At 34.9% G+C, this 22,699-nt stretch overlaps 1 protein-coding gene across 19 annotated transcripts in view; it reads right to left on the reverse strand.

The window, feature by feature from the left end:
* PSD3 (pleckstrin and Sec7 domain containing 3) overlaps window positions 1-22,699 on the reverse strand; it is a 780,457-nt gene that overhangs the window by 329,737 nt on the left and 428,021 nt on the right. For all 19 annotated transcript variants that reach the window (XM_053216464.1, XM_053216461.1, XM_053216462.1 and 16 more), the window contains one exon: window positions 14,619-14,708. In XM_053216464.1, the coding sequence (XP_053072439.1) occupies window positions 14,619-14,708 (90 nt within the window). The remainder of the gene's footprint in view (window positions 1-14,618; window positions 14,709-22,699) is intronic.

The raw sequence follows: 22,699 nt of genomic DNA on the forward strand, positions 1-22,699 counted from the left end.
TTAGCACAGTCTTTACCAAAGCAGAAACTCATGAATCCTATCAAATTTCATCTTAATCCAGTTTTGGACTTTTGCCATTCATGGCAAATCTATTAAGTATTCCTTTTATACCTAAACACAATTAGTGTATAATTCAAAGTAAAGCATTTTATAACCTGTATAATCATAGGTCCAATATTTGTTTTCCCCACCAAATTCTGAGCCCCATGAGGGCATAACCTGTGTCTGTCTTATTTAGGGGCTATACCCCAGAATCTAGCACAGAGACTGGCCCATAGCAGGACCTTAATGAATGAACAATAAGCTTTGGGGAAAGAAAAACTCTTTCTCCTAAATAATTGGTGTGGTTATTTAAATTAAAACAACAAGGTATTACAAGTCTCTAATCTAGGAGGGTCTTAGGTCTATAGGCTCTCAATATTTGGGAGAACCAAGATCCTTCTGACAATCTGATTAAAACTATGGATCCCCTCACACTCTCACTCTCTCTCTCTCTCACCTTCTCTCTCTCAAAAAAAGATGGAATTATGTACATACTCACACACATTCACAATTCTCCATATAATATGAAGTTGTTCACATGATGCTCACAAAGCCTAACCATGGTCAGAAATCACTGCACTTTTACATAAAATGGCAAGTATTTGTTAAATATATGATTTTTCTTGGAATTACACTAGGTATAAGAGATACTGTGACCAACAAGACACAGTCTCTATCCTTAACAATAGGGTCAGGGAAAATGGATAAGGGAAATGACACACACACACACACATACACATACATATATATATATATATATATATATATACATGACATACATATACATATAAATATGTGTGTATGTATGTAATGTGCACATATGTATATATGTACCTTACATATATATACATATATACATATACACACATGTATACACACATATACATATACACACACTGGAATATTACACAGCCATAAAAAATGATGAGATCATGCCATTTGATACAACATGTATAGTTTTAATGGTATTCTGCTAAGCGAAATAAGCTAGTAAGAGAAAGACAAATACCATACAATTTCACTCATATGTAGAATTTAAGAAACAAAACAAATGAACAAAGGGCAGGGGAGATACAAACCAAAAAACAGACTCAACTATAGAGAACATCAGATGATTACCAGAGTGGGGGGAAGATGGGGCATGGATAAGTTAGGTGAAGGGGATTAAGTGTATACTTATCTTGATGAGCACTAATATATGGAACTGTTGAATCACTATATTGCATGCCTAAAACTAATATACCACTGTGTATGTTAACTAAACTGGAATTAAAATTTTTAAAAATGAACAAAAAGCAGAATCAGAACTCTAAATACAAAGAAAAAAAGAGGGGAGGAAGGTCGAGGTTTGGGAAAAATGGGTAAAGGGGAGTGGGAGATATAGGCTTCCAGTTACAGAATAAGTCACAGGAATAAAAAGTAGAGCATAAGGAATAAAGTCAACTATACTGTAATACCAATGTACTGGGTCAGATGGTAGCTATACTTGTGGTGAGCATAGCATAATGTATAAATTTATCAATCGCTAAATTGAACACCTGAAACTAATGTAACATTGTGTGTCACCTACACTCAAATTTTAAAAAAAGCATCACAGAGAATGTCATACACAAGCAACAAGCCATATCATCTAATCAAGATTCAGATAGTCTCAAAATCCATAATTTTTCAAATATGTCTTTTTTTTTTTGCCTAAGTCTACAACATATGACTAACAACCTGAAATGCAAACAATTCTTTAATGTAATATTTTAGGTACACAAATTTGTCTTTGATTTCTGTTTCTAGAGGTGAAAAAAAATTGAAAGAAAAAGAGGAAACCACTTATTTATGTTGCATTCTTAAGGAATAAGTGTGGGGCGCCTGGGTGGCTCAGTCGGTTAAGTGTCCAACTTCGGCTCAGGTCATGATCTCACGGTCCGTGAGTTCAAGCCCCGCGTCGGGCCCTGTGCTGACAGCTCAGAGCCTGGAGTCTGTTTCGGATTCTGTGTCTCCCTCTCTCTTTGCCCCTTCCCTGTTCATTCTCTGTCTCTCTCTGTCTCAAAAATAAATAAACGTTAAAAAAAAAAGGAATAAGTGCTTCTGACTGCTTCTAGAATTAAGCAATGATGAAATGACTTGCCTCAGGATTAGGTACTGACTTCCCTCGGTAGTCTTCAAATGGCAGTATGTAGAAATGAACACAGTAGTTCATTTATCTGAAAGTATCAGAGTTTTCAACAGGTAGCTGAGATGAGGGAGAACTACAGGAATATATAGTGGCAAGGGGAAGGTTTGTGTACCTACATCATCCAGGAAACACTCCCTTGTGAAATATGGGAAAATGTTGTTTCCTAGTGTTTCTGAGAAAGCAATGTTACAACACAACAACTATGCTGTTATCAATGAAAATTTTGAGGGAAGAATAAATGTTAAAACAACTAAAATAAACAAAAAACTTTAAATTAACACCAAAAAATCCAACGCTGACAGGGAATGAAGTCCAAAAATGAGTAGAGATATTAATTATTCTACAATAGTGGATTTTCTAATTGAAGCTAATTTCTGATACCAAAATCTTTATAAAATAGTTTTGTTGGCAATCTTTCCAAATCCATTTCACACTCTCTCCTTAAACTAAATAAGCATAATGCAACATTTCTGATGACTCATTAAGTGCATCCATTACTCTGATGTGCTATGTAATAGAGCCATTCTCTGAGAAGCTGTTTTGACTACAGGGATTTGCCTGTCCTTTGTCAAAACAACTCCAGCTGCTCCAATTGGAGAACCAGTGCTTTTTAAGGTTTCATTTTCTCTTCACCTCATTATCAAATCACTTCTTGCTAATGTCCATATAGATAACAGCACTCCCTTCAACTCCATCCTTCTAATTTATGGCTAACTGGGATAATATTTGTTCAAAATAATATCAACTAAAAAATTAAATAACAACCTAAACACGTGTGTTTTATTAACTTTGTTTTAGAAAAATCAATTGGATGTGGCTATTACTTTGTCAGTGGAGAGCTGGCTCAGAGATGATCAATGGCAGGGGCCCAGCCAGTCCATAGTTTTCAGCAGTTGTTTACATATTGGTATTCACTTGTGCCTGCATGGCCATTTGCTTAGGATATACCAAAGAAGGAGATTAGGCCAAAATTTTGAAGTAAAAATTGTGGTTATTATTAAAAATAGGCCACAAATGAGGGTCTGAGTAAAATTTTAAGGTGTGTTACACAGACGCTATAACACCCATTTATTGTGGCTGTTCAGAGTTTTTATTTTAACTTTTTATGTGCTTTCAACTTTCAGTCTTTATCAGACAACTGACCTTAAAGCAAAGCATTAATACAACCACAAAAATTGTTTTCACTTATGGCATTTTTTATTATACAGCTAAAAATGCTTTTAAATTAAAATTTGTTTCACCATACCTTAATGGATAGGTAAACACTGTGTTTAGAATACAGTATTTACTGAAAATTTGTTTATTACAGCATTGCAAACCTGTTTAAAAAAAAAGCACATCACTCCTAAGGAACCCATCCCCACGTGGTGTACCATAAGCAAAAGGAGGATGGTTTAAATTCACAGTGCGACCCATTACAACTCATTAATATCACATGGTCATATGTCAGTGAAAGGAGCAGCAACCTAGATGGGTTATGTTATGATATTTTTAAAAATCTCCAAACACACAATCGAATTTCCATAGATGCAGCTGAATATGAAATTATATAGCACTTCTTTAAGATCAAATTAAAAATAGAATCTCTCTGGGATTCATTAATATTACACTAAAGTACTCTTAATGATTACCACCTCCCCTACTCCAACTTTTTGCCTTTCTTTCTTTTTCTTTTTTTTTTTTTTGTTAAAAATCTGTTTGTACTTTGTAAGTAGCATCTGTTCTGTTAAGTGTTCTACCAGACTTCTTTTTGAGATATATATATGTGTGTGTGTGTGTATATATATATATATACACATATATATATTTAAAAGCATGAACATGATTTGTGGATTTTCAGCTACTTCAAAGTATTATCCTCATTATAGTCACCACTTTTCATTCAAGGTCTGAACCATATGAAAGGCAGCATCATTATTCTGTTCATGACGAGCACACGACTAGAAGCAAAACATGCTTCAAGATCTCCATGGGGAAAGCAGAAGCAGAAACACACCACGAACCTTTCGTCACAACTCAGCTTGATTCATTTTACTGAGAAAAGCAATATTCCATATTTTAAACAAGAACCTTTAAAGCTTTTCTCTTAAAAAAGCTTGCTAACATAGTTTTTCTCTTTAAAAGCTCTCCTGCCTATACCAGGATAAGCATCCAAGCCCTTTTCCTCCATAGATACTGTTGCTACCAGGTTTCCATGACCTTCTCTCTGAGAGAAATCACCTACTCTAGGCAACAGTTGATGCTCTTTTTTTAGCTACACTTAAATACCACCCATAAGTTCCTATTTTCAACTACATACTCCGAATATAACTCAGATCAAGTATTTTTGAGAATTCACTTCAGGCTTTTCATTTATAACAAGTTTAGACTTTTTTTTCAGACTGCAGCCTGCTTCTTTCTCTAATAGAATTCTTTAGGATTAAAGACAATGCTGCTACCACAAAGGTAATTTTCCTGGATTTAAATCTGAACTGTCACCATTAAGAACACACTTCTTTGTCTAAACCAGTAAATACAATATTTAAAAGTTAAAACTTGAGAGATATGATTTGAATTTATGAAGAAAAAATTATGTTAAGAATGCTTCCAATACTTGGATTGAAATGTACCTTAAAGATCATCTATGGAATTTTTCCAGCTTCTTTATCATGAATATTTAGCTGAAAAGATAAGGGCACAACAGAAATACAGAGCAAGAAATTCTGGCCCAGGTGGCAAGTGACGGTGACAGACGTTATGGACGTGGCCTAACTTTTCTTATTTTACAAATGAAGAAACTAAGGTACAAAGAGGTAAAATGATCACACCAAAGGTCCACCACCAGTCCACCACTGGCAGCATTAAGATAGGCTCAAAGCCCAGTGACCTTCACAGCCTAGTTACAAAAACTAGAGCAACAGAAAAAAACAAAGAAGCTGACATTTATGAACACTTGAATGACACAATGCTAGTAGCCACTCAACATACGTCATTTTTTTAAAATGTTTATTTATTTATTTTGACAGAAAGATAGAGTGCACGTGAGTGGGAGAGCAGCAGACAGAGGGAGAATCTCAATCAGGCTACACACAGTCAACAGGGCCCAATCACCCAATCCCACACACCATGAGATCATGACCTGAACCCAAATCAAGAGTTGAACATTTAACCGACTGAGCCACCCAGGTGCCCCTTTAAAAAAATGTTTATTTTGAGAGACACAGAGAGGGAGGGAGGGAGAGGGGCAGAGAGAGAGGGAGTGAACACACATCATCTTATTTAATCCTCATCATCACTCTTGGAGGAAAGTATTATCCATGTTATACACAAGGAAACTGATAAAAGGTAATTTCCTGGCCAAGGTAAACTATTGGGCTTGCTTTTTCCAAATCTGATGCTATTCACTTCACAGAGCCACAAAATCTACCATCACATTTGGCCTAACAGATTAAACATTAACTCAGAAGAAACAATTAGGGTTTTTCTCCCTTTTATTGCTCTTCCATTCCACACAATTTAGAATGCAGGTGATGTAGGAGAGGGCAGAGGGGCAATTCAGGGGAAATTTAGCAACAGAAATTCTAATAACAAACTAAAAATAATTCAATAGTGAATATGTTTTTCTCAATACTGTCACTACCCACATCCAAGCCACTGTTCCTTCTCTCATGGACAGATCATTTCTTCACCATCTTTTCCATTTCTACTCTCACATCTTTCCAACAGTTCTCTACAGCATCCGGAGTAATAATAATGTTTTTAAAAATAGATTTATGCGACTTTCCAGCTTTCAACACTTGAAATTAATTCCTATTGCCTTTTTCTTAATATACCATTGTTTTTAATGCTGCTGCTGTTATGTCTAAGCTTCTGATCATGATATTGGTACTTTAAAAGAAAGACAGTAGTAGTAAAATTTCACTAAGCTAATTTATATGACGCCAAAATCTCTGAATGGAGAGAACAGGCCCATTTGCCTTTTCTTCTTTTTTTTTTTTTAAAGTGGGCCTTTTCTTTATTGAAAGTTTTAGTGAGATAATTATAGATCTGCATGTAGTTGTAAGAAATAATAGATTTTTTTGTGCCTTTTACCTAGTTTCCTCCAATGGTAACATTTGCAAAACTATAGTATAATATCACAACCAGAGTACTGACATTAATAAGACCTGACTTTGTTCAGATTTCTCTAGTTATATTTGTCCTCAGTGGTAACACTGGAAGTAAAGATTAAAGAGTAGGGAGCAAGAATGGCTTATGTAGTCGGGGTACAGGATGTTGCATAAGGCCAGCTTTTTGGGATAAAGAAAAGTAGGGCAATTTTCAGTATTAAATTTTTAATCTTCTCCCTGCTGAAAGGGTCAAATTAGACAGATAAACAGAATTCTGGAAGTGAAGTGGGATGGTTTTGTTCTCTCTCTTTTTAAGAAAAATCCTTACAGCTCTTGATGTCACACTGTGTAAAACAGGTACTTTTTGGGGTTTGAGATTATAAAAAAATCACCGCCATGTCTAATGGCTGATTGATTTTGTTTGTTTGTTTACCCTTAAATACAACTGTTAGTCATTGCAAAGCCTTATGGTTTTGAACCTTCACGATATAATTTTATATTTCCTAGTCAAGGGAAACAAAAGCAAAAATGAACTATTGGGACTTCATTAAGATGAAAAGCTTATGCACAGCAAAGCAAACAATCAACAAAGCTAAAAGGCAACCTACACAATGGGAGAAGATCTTTGCAAATGGCATATCAGATAAAGGGTTAGTATCAGAAAGCTACAAAGAACTGATCAAACTCAACACCTAAAAAACAAATCATCCAGTGAAGAAATGGATGGAAGACATGAATAGACACTTTTCCAAAAAAGACATACAGATGGCTAACAGAAACATGAAAAGATGTTCAATATCACTCATCATCAGGGAAACAAATCAAAACCACGATGAGATACCACCTTGCACCTATCAGAATGGCTAAAATTAATAATGCAGGAAATAAGAAATGTTGCAAGGATGCAGGGAAAGGGGAACCCTCTTATACTGTTGGTAAGAATGCAAATTGGTGCAGCCACTGTGGAAAATAGTATGGAGGTTCCTCAAAAAGTTAAATTAGAACTATGCTATGACCCAGTAATCATGCTGAGTATTTACCCAAAAAATACAAAAACACTAATTCAAATGTATACATGCATTATCAACAATAGCCAAATTATGGAAAGAGCCCAAATGTGCATTGACTAATGAATGGATAACAATGTGATGTGTATTTGTGTGTGTATGCATATGTGTGTGTGTGTGTGTGTGTGTGTGTGTGTGTATACATAATGGAAAATTACTTAGCCATAAAAGAATGATATCTTGCCATTTGCAATGACATGGATGGATCTACAGAGTATCATGCTAAGCAAAATAAGTCAGCCAGAGAAAGACAAATATCATATGATTTCACTCATATGTGGAATTTAAGAAACAAAACAGGTGAACATGGGGGGGAGGGGTAAAAAAGAGAGACAGAGAGAATGAGAGAGAGGCAAACCAGGAAACAGATGCTTAATAATAGAGAACAAACTAAGGATTATTGGAGGGGAGGTGGGCAGGGGGACTGGTTTAAATGGGTGATAAGTATTAAGGAGGGCACTTGTGATGAGCACTGGGTATTGTATATAAGTGATGAATCACTAGACTCTACACCTGAAATTAATGTTACACTGTATGTTAACTGGAATTTAAATAAAAACTTGAAAATAAAACATGATGTATTTTTCTTCGCAAACCTTTTTCTTTGCTAACCTTTAAACCTCTGTTTAAACCCAACCCTCCTGGCTAATTTCTCCATCATTGTCACAAATTATTCTTCCCTAAGAATACCAAATAAGAAAATGACATTTAGAACAAAACATAAAACTTTCAGCCAAATACATAAATAAAGGATTGGACATAGGTAACCTGTATATCCTCAGAAACTTCTTTTAAAAGAACCTCACCTAAATTCTGTCTTTTGTGAAAGCTAAGGGAAAACAAACACATCTGAATAACAATTTTTATTGGGATTCTGACCAATACAATATGTAATAATTTAATTCACTATGTTATTTACCATTCCATTAATGAAATGAAGCACATAAATTCCACTAAGCTAGATATACTGATTTACGTTCTATCAATTTAACTGGCATTCCCCCCTACCCCACAATCTTTACACACACACGTGCACACTGCATGTTAACTACACACCTGAGAGAATGAAAAGTTTTGGTCTTCCCTTAAGAGATTGAAAGTTAATTTCAAGGTTAATAAATTCCCAAGAAAGGAGATAGGTGCAAAAATTTCCACCCGAAAAATTAAATTTCTGAAGAATATTCTAAACTCAAACATCTAATCACAAGCAATAGCCTGAAAGGATAGCGTGTTATTGACTTGCCCAAGAAAGATTTATTTACCTTGCTTTTTAATGATTTCCAGTGACAATGCCTTGTAACTGGAGCTATTATTAAGCTATTTGTGTATGTAAGCAGACTTAAAAGGAGGCAAAGGAGGTATGTTTCAAAACACTCTACAAATTGTATTCAGTTTTGTGTTTTACTTATATTAGAATCATGTTGAGAGACTTGGGTGTCTTATTGATTCTACCCTCTCCATCATTAAGATGATATAAAAATTCTTAAAGAAGATTTTTTAGCTAGTTTTTTTCTTTAAAAAAAAAAGTTTATTTGTTTTGAGAGAGAGAGAGAGCCTGAGAGCAGGGGAGTGGCAGAGAGAGAGGGCAAGAAAGAATCCTAGGCAGGCTCTGCACTATCAGACGCAGGGTTCAATCTCACAAGCTGTGAGATCATAACCTGAACCGAAATCAAGAATTGGATGCTTCATCGACTGAGCCACCCAGGTGCCCCTAGCTATTTTTTCCCCTAATTCCCAGTGGCACCTACTGAATTCATTTGCTGCTCAAGAAAAAAAGAAAACTAAAGACTTAACTACGATAATGATAAAAATATAAAGAACTTTATCTGAGTATCAAATGGTACGTGGCAATAAGAAAGCTGAGACAGAAAACAACTAGGGTTTCATGTTTCATTGTAGAAACCTTCAGTCTGGATCTACCCAAAATGCAATCATGCACCCAATAACTGACCTTCCACTATGACGCTTTTCACTGGCTCCTTCTTCTGCCTCATTTCTTTTTACTTCGTCCCCACTTTCATGTAAATGTATTTTGAAATGGCTACTTTCCTTCTAAATATTTAAATAACTTGTGGCTATCACCCAAAGTTCTTGTGTTTTCCCCATATATAATGAGAAATGAAGGATTATCACAGGATTAGAAATGGAAAGCAGAATAGATTGAAGATAAAAATGTGGCTTTTCTGTTATTGCCAAGAATAGAGATTCACAGGAAACTCAGATGAAATAAAACTTACAGAACAGTTTAAGACCAAACTTAAACTGGTCCTGGAATCTGGAAGAACCTTTGAGGAAGCAAATTAGTTCTTGTTCTCTTTAAAGATCCCCAAATAATCCTGGGATATTAATGGAGATGGGAATTATTTGAAGTGTCTAAAACTCTGTGGGAAAAAAGAAAGGTTGCTAGATGCCCACCTGCTCTCTTATGTTTTCTCCACACAGTCCTAAGTAAGAAGGTACGGGACCACCACCCTTGTAGCTTCAAAGACCCAAGCTAAATATAAGATATAAAAGCGTGGCAAGAGAGATAAAGTCGAGGAGAAATAACCTGTTGTTAACAAGGTAAAAAGGCAAGGAAAATACAGGATTAACCAAGGTTCATTTTCAAGTGTCTCCACAATGTTAACACAGACTTTATGGAACAAATGTTTCTTGTGGAAAATTTTGATTCTTCAGAACCAACAAGTCTTTTTTTTTTTTAATTTTTTATTTAAATTCTAGGTAGTTAACATACAGTGCAACATTGGTTTCAGGAGCAGAATTCATGATTCATCAATTACATATAACATTTAGTGCTCATCACAACAAGTCCCCTCCTTAAAGTCTATCACACATTTAGGCCCTCCCCCCCAACACCCTATATCAACCCTCAGTTTGTTCTCTATCCTTAAAAGTCTGGTTTGTTTCCCTCTCACTTTTTCTTTTTTCCCTCCTTCCCATACGTTCATCTGTTTTGTTTCTTAAATTCCTCATATGAGTGAAATCATATGGTATTTGTCTTTTTCTGACTTATTTTGCTTAGCATAATACTCTCTAGCTCCATCCACATCATTGTAAATGGCAAGATTTCATTTTTTCTTTTTGATGGCTGAGTGATAGTCCATTGTATATATATACACCATATTTTCTTTATTCATTCATCAAGCAATGGACATTTGGGCTCTCTCCATAGCTTGGCTATTACTGATAATGCTGCTATAAACATCAGAGTGCATGTGCCCCTTTGAATCAGTATTTTTGTAACCTTTGGGTAAATACCTAGTAGTATAATTGCTGGATTGTAGGGTAGTTCTGTTTTTTAAGTTTTTGAGTAACCTCCATACTCTGTTCTTCAGAGTGGCTACACCAGTCTGCAATCCCACCAACAGTGCAAAAGTGGAACCAACAAGTCTTTGGAAAGAAAGGAAGCCATAAATGACAGTTAAAAATCTTATCACAAAAGGAGGAAATGCTCAAAGTCAAGTTCACAGACGGTCCCTTTGAAACAGCAAGAGAATGTGTATGCCTAGGCTAAAATAGGATGGGCAATAGAGGTCTTGTGCATTAAAGCTAATCTTAATCAGCCCTAGTAAGTTGTAAAAACTACTTGGTCCTAGTAGTTGTAAAAACACCTTAGATCCAAACCCTGGAAGAAAGGGATGTAGGCCCTTCCCAGTCTACTTCAAGCTGGTAACAAATAAAATAATATTTTAAATAAAAATATATAATATCTAACATATATAGCATTTATTACATGTTAGGACTCTAAAGGCTTTATACAGTAACTCATTCAATTATTAAAACAACTGATGAGATGGGTACTAATAAAATCTCCCATTTCACAGAAGAGGAAGTCAAGGGACTAAGTTTCAGTGAATTTACTTATGATCCCTCAGCAGGAGCTGGGATTAGAACCCAGTCAGTATAGCTCCCAAGTCCATAATCATAATCACCACGTGATAATGTCTCTCAGAAAGTTCAGCCTCCAATCCAGAGCTGGCCCACATTCTACATTCTCATCCCTCTCTATTCATGTACTTAAAGGTTTTATTACTTATTATAAAATCTTAGGAATGCCTTATTCTGTCAGAACTAAAAGCAGAATATCCATTTTCCCTTCTTTTCCACATCGTCCTAAGGACGCTTAAGCACAAACCACATCCAAGTGTTGGGATGGGCAGCCGTGAAACATGACAGATGGCTTGGCAGATTTTGTTAAATGAAGTGTTGTCTTGATTTGGTGAAATAATAAGGAGAGGTACTTACCACAGGGAACATTAATGTCTATATGGGTGAGAAAGGGGGTGGAAGGTGAAACAGAATAATAATCTAACTAAAAACCAAAATAAGTCTACTAGTATAATTGCACCTATATTTCAAAGGCCTATCTCAAATATCACATCCTCCCAGCCAGACTTCAACTTCAAAGAAATTAAATATTTTATCAATGTCTTTTGGTATCCAAATTATTCTACTTTATACTATAGGTATCTAGAATTTATACTCAAAGCAACTTGCAAGGGAAACATTCTTATTTGCACAAAGCATTCATTTGTCTGTTTAGGTCATTTGAGTGAAAAGGGAAACTGCTGTGGAATTGTAAACTGTGAAAAAGAGCTCAATGTATCATCTATGCCTTTAACGTAGTCCAAGGCAAAATTAAAGCAAAATATTAATTTAAGTCTCTGAATTAAAGCCTTGAAATAAATTTTTCATTTTTCATACATTTAAATACATTCAAGGCTGTGGTGTCTGGGTGGCTCAGTCGGTTAAACATCTGACTTCAGCTCAAGTCATGATCTCACGGCTTGTGAGTTGGAGCCTTGGTCAGGCTCTCTGCTGACAGCTCAGAACCTGGAACCTGCTTCAGATTCTGTGTCTCCCTCTCTCTTTCTGCCCCACCCCTGCTGGCACTCTGTCTCTCTAAAATGAATAAATGTTAAAAATTAAAAAAAAATACATTAAAGTTTATCAGTTTATCTTCTTTGATAACTTTCTGTTGAGAACAAGCACAGTTTATATTTTAATTTTAATATGGAATAACTATTCATTTAAGGGAAAAAGAACCATCCATCTTTCTCAGTAGTTTGTGAGGACAGGAGTCCATTTAGTTCTAGCTAGTTCTCCAAATCCACAACCCCCACTGAACGCATAGTAGGCCTTCAATAAATATTCCCTACTATCTAACCATAGTTGGAATGTTACTACTGGTCCAAAGAAATCTGAAGAGACATAAATTAAATTGTTACTCTCGATCCTGGGGTGCCTGGGTGGTTCAGTAGGTTAAAGCATACAACTCTTGATTTTGGCTCAGGTCATGATCTCACGGTTTGTGAGACCAAGCCCTGCATCAGGATCTGTACTGACAGCAAGGAGCCTGCTTGGGATTCTTTCTCTCCCTCTCTCTGCCCCCTTCCATGTTCACACTCTCTATCTCTCACTCTCTCTCTAAATTAATAAAAAAAAAATAAATAACAAATGCTACTTTTGATCCAAAGAAATCTAAAAGTAATAATATCACTATGTATCAATGAAAACCTCAGTTCAATCCATTTAACTCTATTCATGTTACCTAATAAATTAAACTGAATGTTGTATATGCCTGTAATTTTTAAGTTGGAGAGAGGGTGTAAAGGAGTTAGGTTACTCAAAACCTTGTAAGATGATACCAAGTGTTTTCTGTTTATCTGTATATAGGTATGTTATCTGTCTGTATGACATGTGTATAATCACTTTCCACAAAAGTTCAAATATTAACTTGAATTCCACCTACTAATTTATCTCTCAAGAGAATCATGAGATAGCCACTGAGAAAGACAGTGAGGGAGAGAGTCTGAGAGAGTGAGATGAGAGAGAAGAAAGAAGAGAGACAAAAAGAAAAACAAAAGAGAAAGGAAAAGCCATATATAAATTGAAACAGAGGAAGTAAGGGAGGGAAAGGAGGAGGGGGAAGAAGAAGGAGGGCAGGGAAGGAAAAAAGGAGAGCCACATCAAAAAGAGAAATGAAACAAAAATGGTTTGAAGAAAACCTTTTCTTGATTGAAATCTGCAGTAAAATCCAGATGCTTACTGAAAGGGAAAACCCTCATCTTAGGTGGGTGAGTGGCTGAGGTTTGCTATCAAAGGGAATCAGTATTTTACCTGGCAATTTCCATGCTAAATGCCACCGTCATTTTCGGTGTTATTTCACTGTCATCTTCCTACAGTAAATAAAAAAGAGTATAATACATGTTTTCTCCCCTGAGGTTTATAAATAGGATCTCAATATAGTCCCAACTATAACAAGTCATCCAGCAAATTCTTGGCAAAGTAAATCAAAGAACATATGTTTACCCAAGGTGAACGGCAGCCACTGGACTGTATGTTAACTACATTTGGTTTCAGATAGCTCCATCACACATGCTCTAAATCTGCCCAATAATTCATCCACAGTCATGCATGTTACCATAAGCTTACGAATAAAATCTAAAAGGTTCACTGTGAAAATTTTTCCTGTCAATTCTCTTTTTTTTATTGTTTATTTTTGAGAGAGAAAGATTACAACATGATTCACATGTGTTTCCTTAGCAAATTCAAAGCCTACATATGTACAAAGTTTTAGAAAAGAACGCTAGAATAAAATAGAAATCTGTGAACATACACATCTTATCCTGAACTTCTAAAATATTCACATCTATTATCAATCACTATTTTGTATTTAATCAAATGCATATCTCATCTATACTGCTATAGAATGTTATGAATTCCAAAGCTGATTTTGTTGTCTCCTTGAAAAATCTGATAGGGAAAAGCATGCTGATTGTTACCAATAATAAAGCCAAGTAGAAATAATTCAGATATTCTGCAATTACTTACATTTCCATAGACAACCTAAGTGGCTCTGTAACTAGGGACTGAATACAGTCAGAACTGCTTCCATTATACCATGTAAATGTTTTTTTTGTTTTCCATAGTGAATATAACTTTGTGATCTTTCTCAAGTTCTGACAGTACACTTGCAAATGAATCAAAAACTTCCCACTATGAATCACCAATTATTCCAAATCTACTTATTATCTCAGTATTATTGATTATAATGTGAACTTTTAGCATTAATTCATTAAAGGGTACTTGCAGTCTGACACATCAAGGATGAGGTCCAACAGAAATATCACCAAAACCAAAAGCAAAACCCAAATACTTAAGTGGTCCTAAGCCTATCTATTTTATATTTAAAAATAAGCAGAAAGATACATACAAGCATATTTTAAAAACCAATATTTCAATACTTACTTTCAGTAGATCCTTGGAGAAATCACCACCTTCATTTACCCCTTGGAGGTTTGCAATGAACTCTTGGCAGGTCATCTTCTTTCCAATATTCTGGAATAGAGGCAAATAATACATCATCATGACACACATGGAATTCTTAAAAACATGATTAAGCAAAGCAAAATTGATTTGGTTTTTCAAACCATGAATACACACCCCTCATATATGTGTATATATCCATACATACATATAATACAAACTTATATGCATATGAGAAACAGATGGCTTATTATGCTTTCAAAAGAGTCATTAAATATAAATAGCAGAATTATGCCAAACCTTTACTTTAACCTAAGAAAAAAATCCGAGAAATTTATGCCACATTTATACATATGATATATATGTTAGTTTTTAAAGAAAAACATGGATAAAATGACATTTCTGAGCTGAACTCTGGTAGCTATTTGTTTGCTTATTTGTATTTCCTACATATTGTCAAGAACTGTGAAGGCTCTGAGATTTTAGCCACTTTCACGCTAACAAACTAGTCTATCACTATCTCACGTTACCAGATGAAGTAATAAGTGTCCTGAGTCAGAGGCACAGGCATTTATTACAACAACAGGAGTAACCAAAATGACAGCATTTTCTTGCTCCAGTTTCCAGAGTCCCAATGCTCAGAGAACCTGAGCGGGGACAGTTGATATGCACACGTGGTGGGTTGTGATACAGGAAAGGAGCCCTGAGATGTGGGAATCTGAATAACTGTAATGGGCAATAAGCCTATCACTTTTGCTCTAAAGGAACGAACCAACTCGTATCATCCAAGGCTATAATAAACAAACTTATGCATTGCTCTCTAGTCATTATATATTCCAAAGCTGCTCACTATAGAAAAAAAATGTGTAAAAGTAGACGAGAACAAAGGCAACCAAAGCTTCTGTTCACAAAATGTACAGAAATGCAAGAGACTCGTGGAAAATTATTTCCAAACACATTTCCAAACTGATTGAAGGATAAGCTCAATAATAAAAAAAAATCACATTAATAAACAAAATGAAAAAAAGTAAAATGTAATTAGGATATCTAAACTACAAAAAAAGAAGATACAAATATGTCAGAGTGAGGAAACTAATAAAGGTGGTATGAAAGAGAAGTGTCTCTTATGCCAGCTCTAGTCAACTAGTAAGAGCCACCAGTTGTGAAGGATTCAGAGGTTCAATCTGGACACCAAGAGAAATCTGTCCACAACAGGCACAGGCAAAATATGGTCTTTGCCAAAATGTGGTCCAAGTGAACAGGAAGTGTACCAGCATATCAATATCCTTGTACACAATATGCATACAAATAAAATGTATGTTCCACGAGGTTATTTTTCATGAAAGACTAAGAGTGGGGTAGAACATTAGCCTTCAAGTTGAGGAAAAATATTCCAGGAAACAAAGATTTTAAGAGGGATACAAAGCCAAGGATACGTTTAAGAGATTATGTACACAACACTTTAACTTCAAAAGTACAGATATGCCTGGGAACATATACACCTGTGTATCTTAAAAGTAATCACTTCCCACTTCCCCTCTCACAACTGCTCTTCTACTTTAAGACATGAAACAAATAGCCCAACCCATCCTATCTAATTAATTTTAGTGAAAGTGCTAAATAACTTTTGTTAAAAACCTTGCCTCTTCCATTAGCAAAGAGGGCATAATCAGAATGCATATGAAAGACTGAGTGAATATTTTAACAATGAAAAATGGTTTTGCCAGTGAATGTGGTAGATATTTCCATAATTTAAGTAAGTTAAATCTCTAGCCCTAAGTTTTGATGAAAACTTAAAGCACAGAAACTTTAATAAAAAATAGTTTCACAACACTATACTGAAAAACACAATAACTCAACCTTCCCAGTCTTTATCAAAGATATCAGAACAAGGTAAAAAGTAACAAGTATATAATAGTAATGTTGATATGACTTGACATGGCGTTTTTGGTTATGTTCTGAGGATTTGAGAAAATGAATGAATAATGTCTTTTCCAAGTCAGACAGCTTCCAATTCTTTGCTTTTAACCAAACCAAAAGAGGGCATAATTTAATCGTTAAAAACCAAAATGTTCTTTAATATATGATGTGAATTCAAATACTTGTAACATCATTTTTATTCAATTTTGTATTGTTAATAACAAAATTTTCTTGAAGAACAATTTATATTTAAATACTTGTAGTATTATAGTCATCAAAGGTATCAAAATAGATATGAAACTTTCATTTCAGTTTATACAGTTTTTGTTAAAAATACATATCAAACAATAATCAATAAAAGTCTCCCAAGTACAAAAACCTATTAACACACACATACAAAAAAAAAACTATGGAAAAGTAAACAATTATAACTAGTAGGAGAAAAAGTAAAATAAAGAGAGTTAATTTTTTAATATGATGAAGGAGGAGTGTCAGCTCACTGAAACTTTCTTAAAATACTAGCTTTACTGAAATGATATTCACATAATATTCATCCTTTTGAATTATATAATTCAGTGATTCATAATACACATATAGAGTTGTACAGCCATCACCATTATCTAAATTCAGAATACTTTTATCACCCTAAAAGATAATCATATCCATTAGCAGTCAGTACTCATATCTCTCCTCCCATCCCCAATACTCATCTCCTGGCAACCACTAATGATCTTTTTATTTGTATGGATTTGCCTATGCAAGAGCACTTCACATAAGTGGAATCATATAAAGTGTGGCCTTTTTTTGACTGGCTTCTTTCATCTACCATATTATTTTCAAGGTATGTCCATATTTTAGCATGTATCAATATTTATTTTTATTGGCAACATTCCATTATATGAATATACCAAATTTTGTGTACCCATTTATAAGCTGATGGCTATTTGGACTGTTTCCACATTTTGGTTATTATCAACAATGTTACTGTAAATATTTGTGTAAAGTTTTTGCATAGACGTATGTTTTCATTCCTCCTATGTATTTAATTCAGGAGTGGGACTGCTATGTCATATGGTAACTCTGCGTTTAATCATTTGAAGAACTATCAGAATTTTTTTTCCAAACAGGCCACACCAGTTTACATCCCCACTAGAAGTGTGAGTTCCAATTTCTCTACATCCTTACCAACATTTATCTGTCCATTTTATTTTAGCCAGTTCTAGCAGATATGAATTGCAATCTTGTGGTTCTGATTTGTAATTCCCTACTGACTAATGATGTTCAGCATCCTTCATCCACATATTGACCATTTGTATATATTCTTTGAATAAATGCCTACTCAAATCCTTTGCCCTTTTGTTATTGAGTCATTTGTCTTTACTGTTGAGTTGTAGGAGTTATTTATATATTCTGGATATAAAACTCCTTATCAGATATATACTTCGCAAATATTTTCTCCCATTCGATAGGTTGTCTTTTCTTGATGGTGTTGTCTGAAGCACAAAAAGTTCTGATCTATATGAAACCCAATTTATCAGAGTTTTTTTTTCTTTTACTACTTGTGTTTTTATTGTCGAATGTAACAAATTATTACCTAATCCAAGGTCAGAAATATTTACTCTATGTTTTCCAAAAATTTTATACCTTTAGATCTTGGCATCCTTGTTGAAAATCAACTGACCATAAAAATAAGGGTTTTCTTATGAATTCTCAATTCTACTGTAATCTGGATATGACTGGATGCCAGTATAATACGCTCTTGATTCTTATAGCTTTGTAGTAAGTTATTTATGTCATTGCACTTTATTGTGGCTAAAAATCACATAGCAAAAAATTTACCATCATAACCATACTTAAGTGTAAAATTCAGCAGTGTTAAGTATATTCACCTGGCTATAAAACAGATTTCCAAAACTATTGCATATAGCAAATCTTAAACTCTATACCCATTAAAAAACAACTCCGCTGGGGGCACCTGGGTGGCTTAGTCGGTTAGGCATCCGACTTCGGCTCAGGTCATGATCTCGTGGTCTGTGAGTTCGAGCCCTGCATAGGGCTCTGTGCTGAAAGCTCAGAGCCTGGAGCCTGTTTCAGATTGTGTCTCCCTCTCTCTCTGACCCTTCCCTGTTTATACTCTCTCTCTCTCTCTCTCTCTCAAAAATAAATGTTAAAAAAATTAAAACGAAACAACCCTTCTTTCCCCACCCCCTGAGCCTATAGTAACAATCATTCTACTTTCTTTTTGTTTCTATGAATTTGACTGCTTTAGATGGCTCACATAAAGGGAATCATAGAGTACTTTCTTGTATATATGTATGCATGTATGTATATACATGCCAAATGCATATATGTTCATTTTTTATTTTGTTTCCCTTGCCTCTGGAGATGTGCTAAGAAGTTGATGTGGCTGAGTTCAAAGAGGCTTTTGCTTGCTTTCTCCTCGAGGATTTTGATGGCTTCCTGTCTTATGTTTAGGTCTTTAATCCATTTTGAGTTTATTTTTGTGTATAGTGTAAGAAAGTGGTGCAGGTTCATTTTTCTGCATGTCGCTGTCCAGTTGTCCCATCACCATCTTTATTCCATTGGATATTCTTTCCTGCTTTGTCAAAGATTAGTTGGCCATACATTTCTGGGTCCATTTCTGGGTTCTCTATTCTGTTCCGTTGATCTGATGTCTGTTTTTGTGCCAGTACCATACTGTCTTGATAATTACAGCTTTGTAATACAGTTTGAAGTCCGGGATTGTGATGCCTCCAGCTTCGGTATTCTTTTTCAAGATTGCTTTGGCTATGTGGGGTCTTTTCTGGTTCCATACAAATTTTAGGACTGTTTGTTCTAGCTCTGTGAAGAATGCTGGTGTTATTTCAATAAGGATTACATTAGAATATGTAGACTGCTTTGGGTAGTATCGACATTTTAACAATGTTTGTTCTTCCAATCCAGGAGCATGGAACATTTTTCCATTTTTTTGTGTCTTCTTCAATTTCTTTCATAAGCTTTCTATAGTTTTCAGTGTATACATTCTTCACCTCTTTGGTTATGTTTATTCCTAGGTACTTTATGGTTTTTGGTGCAATTGTAAACGGAATTGATTCCTCGATTTCTCTTTCTGTTGCTTCATTATTGGTGTATAGAAATGCAACTGATTTCTGTTCATTGATTTTATATCCTGGGACTTTGCTGAATTCATGTATCAATTCTAGCAGTTTTTTGGTGTAATCTTTTGGGTTTTCCATATAGAGTATCATGTCATCTGTGAAGAGTGAAAATTTTACTTTCTCCTTGCTGATCTGGGTGCCTTTTATTCATGTTGTCTGACTGCTGAGGCTAGGACTTCCAATTCTGTGCTGAGCAACAGTGGCGAGAGTAGACCCAAATAAATAAACTCAAGAATGAAAGAGGAGAAATCACAACCAACACTGCAGAAATATAAACAATAATAAGAGAATATTGTGAGCAATTATATGCCAATAAATTGGGCAATGTGGAAGAAATGGACCAATTCCTAGAAACATATAAACTACCAAAACTGAAACAAGAATAAATAGAAAATTTGAACAGACCCATAACCAGTAAAGAAATTGAATCAATAATCAAAAATCTCCCAATAAACAAGAGGACAGGGCAGGATGGCTTTCCAGGGGATTCTACCAAACATTGAAAGAAGAGTTAACACCTATTCTTTCAAAACTGTTCCAACAAATATGGATGGAAAACTTCCAAACTCATTCCATGAAGCCGGCACTACCTTGATTCCAAAACCAGACAAAGATCCCACTAAAAAGGAGAACTATGGACCAATTTCCCTTATGAACATGGATGCAAAAATACTCAACAAGATACTAGCCAACTGGATCCAACAATACATTAAAAGAATTATTCACCACGACCAAGTGAGATTTATACCCGGGATGCAGGGCTAGTTCAATATCCACAAAACAATCAATGTGATACATCACACCAAAAAAAGAAAGGACAAGAACCACATGATACTCTAAATAGATGCAGCAAAAGCATTTGACAAAATACAGCATCCTTTCTTGGTAAAAACCCTCAAAATAGTAGGAATAGAAGGATCATACCTCAAGATCATAAAAGCCATATATGAAAGACCCACCACTAATATCATCCTCAATGGGGAAAAACTGTGAGTTTCTGCGCTAAGATCAGTAACACTACATATTGTTTTTATATTTGTCTACTGATGGACCCCTAGCCTATTTCCATATCTGGGCTACTATATATAATGCTGCAACAAACATAGGGATGAATACATCTTTTTGAATTAGTGTTTTAATATTCTTCAAAAAAATTTACAGAATTAGAATAGCTGGGTCTTATGGTAGTTCTATTATTAATTTCTTGAGGAATCTCCATAATGTTTTCCATAGTGGGTATACCATTTTACAATCCCAACAGTGTACAAAGGTTCCCTTTCCCCCACATCCCACCTGACACTTATTTCTTGTCTTTTTGATAATAGCTATTCTAACAGGTGTGAGGTGATACCTCACTGTGGTTCTGATTTGCATTTTCCTTAATAATTATGATGTTAAGCATCTTCGCATGTGCCTTTTGGCCATGTGTATGTCTTCTCCAGATAAATGTCTATTCAGATCATCTATCCATTTTTGAATCAGGTTATTTGTTTTTTGTTGTTGTTGTTGAGCTGCATGAGTTTTTATATATTTTGGATATTAACCCCTTATTGGATATACGGTTTGCAAATATCTCCCACATTCAATAGGTTGCCTTTTTGTTTTGATGATGATTTTCCTTTGCTGTGCACAAGCTTTTTAGTATCGTAGAGTCCATTTATTTATTTATTTATTTATTTATTTATTTATTTATTTATTTTTTGCTTTTGTTTCTCTTGTCTTTGGAGTCACATCCAAAAAGACATCACGAGGACTGATGCCCAGGAGTTTCCTACTAGGAATTTTATGGTTTCAGGTCTTATATTCAAGTCTTTAACCCATTTTGAGTTAATTTTTGTATACGGTTTAAGACAGTAGTTCTGGTTTCATTCCTTTGCATATGGCTGTAGAGCTTTCCCAGCACTATTTATTGAAGAGACTACCCTTTCTCCATTGCATGTTCTTGGTTCCTGTGTTGTGGTTTAATTGTCCATATAAGTGTGGATTTATTTTAGGGCTCTCAATTTTGTTTCACTGATCTGTGTGTCTATTTTCATACCAATGACATATTTTGATTACTATAGCTTTGTATTATAGTTTGAAGTCAGGTAGCATGATACCTCCAGCTTTGTTCTTTCTCAAGCTCATTTTGGCCATTCAGAATCTTTTGCAGTTCCATACAAATTTTACAATTACTTGTTGTACTTCTGTGAAGAATGCCATTGGAATTTTGATTGGTACTGAATTAAATCTGTAGATTATTTTGGGTAGCATGGACATTTTAACAATAGTAATTCTTCTAATCCATGAGCATGGAATATCTTTCCACTTATTTGTGTCATCCTCAATTTATTTCACTGGTGTCTTACAGTTTTCAGAGTACAAATCTCTCACCTCTGTGGTTAAATTCATTCCTGGATATATTATTTTTTGTGATGCAATTGTAAATGGGATCATTTTCTTAATTCATCTTTCTGATGTTTTATTATTAGTGTAGAGAAATGCCATGGGTTTCTGTATATTGATATTGTGTCCTGCAACTTTACTGAATAAATTTATCAGTTCCAACTGATCAGGTTTTTGGTGGCGTCTTCAGGGTTTTCAATATGTAGTAGCATGACATCTGTGAACATAGTTCTACTTCTTTCTGATTTGGATGCCTTTTCTTTTTCTTGTCTAACTGCTATAGCTAGGACTTCCAGTACTATGTTGAATAAAAGTGACAGAAGTGGACAACACTGTCTTATTCCTGTTCTTAGAGGAAAAGCTTTCAGTTCTTTGCTGTTGAGTATGATACTAGTTCTGGGATTGTCATATATGGCCTTTATTAAGTCTAGGTATGTTCCCTCTATACCCATTTTGTTGAGTTTGTCTCATAAATGACTACTGAATTTTATCAAATGCTTTTTCTGTGTGTATTGAGATGATCGTGATTTTTTATCTTACATTTTGTTAATGTGATATATCACAGATTTGCAGATGTTGAACTGTCCTTGCATTCCTAAA

Source organism: Acinonyx jubatus, chromosome B1 (genome assembly GCF_027475565.1).
Source record: "Acinonyx jubatus isolate Ajub_Pintada_27869175 chromosome B1, VMU_Ajub_asm_v1.0, whole genome shotgun sequence".
NCBI classification, from domain to species: Eukaryota; Metazoa; Chordata; class Mammalia; order Carnivora; family Felidae; genus Acinonyx; species Acinonyx jubatus.